This window comes from Vicia villosa, unplaced genomic scaffold (genome assembly GCF_029867415.1).
Source record: "Vicia villosa cultivar HV-30 ecotype Madison, WI unplaced genomic scaffold, Vvil1.0 ctg.001554F_1_1, whole genome shotgun sequence".
NCBI lineage: Eukaryota > Viridiplantae > Streptophyta > Magnoliopsida > Fabales > Fabaceae > Vicia > Vicia villosa.
The window spans coordinates 193,385-195,136 of record NW_026705662.1 but is presented as its reverse complement, the minus strand read 5'-3'; the positions used below and the strand labels follow the sequence as shown (position 1 = coordinate 195,136).

The 1,752-nt window shown below is 30.1% G+C and overlaps 1 protein-coding gene across 1 annotated transcript; it reads left to right on the top strand.

The window, feature by feature from the left end:
- The first annotated feature begins 645 nt into the window (after nucleotides 1-645).
- On the top strand, nucleotides 646-1,466 carry LOC131635798 (zinc finger protein ZAT11-like). The gene has a single exon (XM_058906446.1). It carries the CDS (start codon nucleotides 717-719, stop codon nucleotides 1,263-1,265), a length of 549 nt encoding a protein of 182 aa, XP_058762429.1. The 5' UTR covers nucleotides 646-716; the 3' UTR covers nucleotides 1,266-1,466.
- The last annotated feature ends 286 nt before the right edge of the window (nucleotides 1,467-1,752 follow it).

The following is a 1,752-nucleotide window of genomic DNA, read 5'->3' as shown; positions in this document are numbered from 1 at the left end:
TCCTAACCTTCGGTGCATTTTTCATCGTTGGACTTGATGGGACGACTACTCGTTTAAGACTCCTAATCTTTCGTGAACAATTTAACCGCCTTACTATCTAAAGTCCAACACGCATCTTTCGCGTATTCTCTCATTTATACAGATCCATCTCGCTTTGCCGTACTAGTAGTTCACTCTACCGTGCCAAAAATTTGTTTTTTACCGCAAGCATCAACTAATATATTGTGATAACTAACAAGTATTATTTTACTTACATATGTCAAGAATTGAAACCCTAACCCTATCCTACTAAACCTAATTAAAGCATACATATATCTACCACTTACCACACCATGTTGATAGTATGCTCTAAATTCGTAGATTAAAAAGTCCACACATTAATCTTAAGAGGTGATTAATTTTCAAAGCAATTAATTTTATCATATTTTTTTCAAAACAAACCAACCATATAATAAAGAGTGTATTCTAGAGTATGTCAAAAAGAGTATGCAACAAGCATATGCCTACGTGTTCACTTACATATTCTTATCACAAAAAATGTCAACTAAGTCTTCAACACTCACAAGTTAACCATATCAAACAAACCATCATATACCCTTTATAAATACAACCTTTTCAAGTCTCTTATAACTTCAATATTCTATTTTCATAAACTTCCATAACCATTTTCACACCTTATATTGTTGAATTCATACTATATACATAGCTTTTGAACTATGAAGAGAGAAAGAGAGGTTGATAGCATAACCATGGCAAATTGTTTGATGTTGCTTTCTAGAGGAAGTGAACAATTTGAAGCAACTTATTCATCTACCATCACTTCAAATGATCGTGTGTTTGAATGCAAAACATGTAATAGACAATTCTCATCCTTTCAAGCACTTGGTGGCCATAGGGCAAGTCATAAGAAACCAAGGTTGATGGTGGGAGAAAATATTGATGGTCAATTGCTACATACACCCCCTAAACCTAAATCTCATGAGTGTTCTATTTGTGGATTGGAGTTTGCAATAGGACAAGCTTTAGGTGGTCATATGAGGAGACATAGAGCTTCAAATATGAATAACTCTAATAATACTATGAGTTCTAGTAGTGGTGGTGGTGGTGGGGGTGGGAATAGTAGTTTTGATTCTTCACAAAAAATGAAAGGTAGAAAGAGAGTTTTGCTTTTGGATTTGGATTTGAATTTGACTCCTTTTGAGAATGATTTGGAGTTTTTGAAGATTGGAAAGACCACTGCAAATTTGATTGATTATTTGCATTGATTTGAGAGTTAGTTAGTGTATCATAGATATGTTATACAATTTTAATTTGTAGTTTTGTATACTATTTTTATTTTATTTATGAGATGTAGTTTATATACTTATATATACTTTTTGGTTACCATAATTTATGAAATATTGTTCATTAGTTTCTTGTGCATAATATCAATGAAATTCATGGAGTTTTGAGTTAAAGAAAAATGATCACATATAACCAAACAATTTTGGCAGGATTAATGTTTATTTTTAATATATGTAGATAATCTTACTCAAAATAAAATAAGTTGAGAGAATATATTGAATTTTATCAAATTATAAAAATATTAAAATGATAATTAAAATTTCTATTTTATTATATTTTATTTCTCAAGAGAACTTAAAGAAAAAGTAAATGTAAACTCTTTGAGTATTCTTGAAGATTTGAAGTATTTTTTACATTGAAGTAGTTTATTATTTCAACCCTAATTTTTTATTAAAAGAAGTGCTGCCA